The following is a 3,111-nucleotide window of genomic DNA, read 5'->3' as shown; positions in this document are numbered from 1 at the left end:
ATCACGGGCAAATCGCTACCCGTGGCGCACAAAATCGTTAGGAGCCATCACACGGACTTACCTGACTAGCGACGTCGCTGTTGCCGGCAAACTGCCTCCTATCTAAGGGGGCAGTTTGTGCGGCGTCACGACGATGTCACACAGCAGGCGTCCAATAGAAGCAGAGGGGCGGAGGTGAGCGGCCGTAACATCCCGCCCATCTCCTTTTTCCTCATTGCCGGCGTCCGCAGGTAAGCTGTAGTTCGTCGTTCCCGAGGTGTCACACGTACTGATGTGTGCTGCCTCGGGAACGACGAACAACCTCCGTCCTGCAACAATCAACGATTTTTTGAAAATGAACGATGTGTCAACGATCAATGATAAGGTGACTATTTTTGATCATTAACGGCCGTTCGTTGGTGTCACACGCAACGACGTCGCTAACGATGCCGGATTTGTGTCACGGAATCCGTGACCCCGGCGATATATTGCTAGATACGTCGTTGCGTGTAACGGGGCATTTACTCATGGCCTGGAGTCCTGTTATGAAGTGAAGACACCAGGCCATGGAGGTTACTATGTGCAGTGACCTCTAATGGTTTGTCATAACTAGAAGTCATCCTGCTCTAAAGCAAAAAACAGGCCTCAGATGTCACAGTGCATTGTGATATCATGATATTATGACATCCTTTGAAATCTGAGACCCAGTCAAGGTCAAAATTCCCCTTCTAGAGTGAAGATGCCGGCTTGAGAATATGATAAAAAGAAAAACTAAGGACCAGTAGGTGGCCATCAGATACTGGAGACAGTAAAGATGCTAGAACAGGTGATTGTTGAGGTGAGTGACCCTCTACAGTCCAGCAAAATGATGTCTGCAGCTGACTGCTATCTTCCTGAATTGATGAAGAGTGAATTACAATGCCACTTGAATAAATTCCGCTACCTCTAGCCAGGTCTCTTTATCAGGCTGAGCTGCCTCATGAAGATGTCTGAGTAGTATCGAAAGCCAGCTATTTGCTACATTTCAATTAGACTTTAAAGTCTATCTACTGGATAACACAGCACAAAGATATATATTTTTCTAATATCCATTTGAAGAGATAAACAGCTTGTTTTTTTCAGCATGGACTAAAACACTACATTTTTTGACCATGTCTTCTATTTTAGTTCTATGGTTTATGTCTTTAAATTACTTATTGAGCTGTTTTGAGAAGTCCAAAGAACTGATCTATTTTTGGACCTACATCTAACCCTTTGTTGCAGTTTTTGGTTGGTAGCAATAATGACTAAGGGACTGAGGGCAGAATAAGAACAAGCAAGCATTATCCTGGCATTATTCATATCAGGACTTACATTAGACATAGTCAATGTGTAAATCCACATGGAGTTATCCAGACCAAAAAGGATAACATATAAAGCAACAAGTATGATGACTGATCGTGAAGCTTTGTATTCCACTGATTTCCTTTTCCTTTTGTCTGCGCTTCTAATTTCTCTTACAGTTCTCTCATGGTTTATCAATAGATATACTATGTAGCCACTCGCCATTGTCATTAGCCCCACAAAAATGAAATCTCTCGAGGCCATAAAAGCCCCGTTTAGAATATAGGAGAAATAATTTTTAAAATCAATGTTGCAGAAAACCACATGAAGTGTGAATGGAGACGTTGTGAAATTCCCTTTAGCTCGTGATATAGACATGCTGTATGGGTACATTATGAGAATCATAAGCCATACAATGGATATGATAGTATACATGTTATGGGAAACCTTATGCTTCAGGAAAAACCATACACTAGAGTTTGGGGCAATAAGAATGCACTGGTGGCAACTTAACAAACTGGTGATGGCGATACACATGGCTCTGCTCACTCTGTATGTATATATTATTAGCATACACTCTGTATCGCTAAGTAAATTACTGAGTCCAAGTGCCTCCATAGACTGAGGTAAAACCCGAGAAAAGAGAACAAGAAGATTTGCCAGAGCCAAAACAACCAGCATGAAATTTGCCGGAAGAAGCTTCTTTTCTATGATCTTCAGGCAAATAAATTGAATCAAGATGAAGACATTCCCCGGTATACCAACAACCATCAGAAAAAGAAAGCCTGAAGCTTTAAGAATGACACGAGGATCCATTGTATAGGTGTATAGCACTTATTTGATATCTGTGGAGAGAAAACAATATCAACACATAATTGAGTGGACTATTATGAACCATTTAAAGGGACCTATCATGCAAAAAAATGCTGATTAACCCCATATTTACAGATTAATAGTGTTCTGATGCCATTCGACCACCACAATGATTGCTCCACTGCATAAGTCTACAATAAGGTGCAAACAGACCCTACTGCCTATTCCATACCACTTTGTAACATACGGCCACACTGTTGCTCAGTTAAGATATCAGATAATCGACCATGTGCCCCCCGCACATAGGGGTGGAAATAGGATACGTAGTCTCAAAGAGAGAGAATCTTTTTGGATATTCACTTTGAACACATTAGAACCTAGAGGACTCAACAGAGAGTACGATGTACATGTATGATCCTGCTCCGTTTTACTTAAGGTTATTATTGTGTTAAATAATTTTTTTATGGATTTTGATGAACTTTCACCCCCCCCCCCCCCCTCCCTCACCCCCCTTCCTCCCCCTCCCCCCCCCCTACCTCCCTCCCCTCCCTCCCCCTCCCCCTCCCCCTCCCTCTCCCCCTCCCTTCTTTTCCCCTCCTTCTTCCTCGTGCTATGGAAGTAGTCGTCATTACCAACTTTTGTAAAACTCCAGTAGACGGACTAGCAATGAATGTCTTCTACATAGTTATTTCACTTATACTAATTTATTTTTCTCTTTTAGGTTCCTCTTAACTCCCGTGACACTAATCACCCATGACCTGAATACGTCACTTCACCTTTTCCAGAGCACTACCTGGCACTATTATGCACGTCAAGGGGTCTAGTATATTGCCTATTAGCAGTCTTAATGTTTATAATCATCTGTACACTGTCATATGTTCCGTGCCTTGCAAGTACGCTGCACAGCATATTGTGCTGCGTATGTGCGATGTGCGATTCATGTGCCAGAACACCATGTGTCACCAATCTGTGTAGGTCCTCCCACACTCTGGCCGG

The 3,111-nt window shown here is 42.8% G+C and overlaps 1 protein-coding gene across 1 annotated transcript; it reads right to left on the bottom strand.

Annotated features, from left to right (window-relative positions):
• Positions 1-1,155: 1,155 nt before the first annotated feature.
• Positions 1,156-2,118, bottom strand: LOC142289207 (olfactory receptor class A-like protein 1). The gene has a single exon (XM_075333578.1). The coding sequence runs from the start codon at positions 2,116-2,118 to the stop codon at positions 1,156-1,158; it is 963 nt and encodes a 320-aa protein (XP_075189693.1).
• Between the last annotated feature and the right edge of the window lie 993 nt (positions 2,119-3,111).

This window comes from Anomaloglossus baeobatrachus, chromosome 2 (genome assembly GCF_048569485.1).
Source record: "Anomaloglossus baeobatrachus isolate aAnoBae1 chromosome 2, aAnoBae1.hap1, whole genome shotgun sequence".
In the NCBI taxonomy this organism is placed as follows: domain Eukaryota; kingdom Metazoa; phylum Chordata; class Amphibia; order Anura; family Aromobatidae; genus Anomaloglossus; species Anomaloglossus baeobatrachus.
The sequence above is the reverse complement of the archived record's forward strand: the minus strand, read 5'-3'. Positions and strand labels throughout refer to the sequence as shown.

What these genes read in the sequence shown, in the direction of transcription:
- LOC142289207 (XM_075333578.1), bottom strand. Translation starts at nt 2,118, where the DNA reads ATGGATCCTCGTGTCATTCTTAAAGCTTCAGGCTTTCTTTTTCTGATG.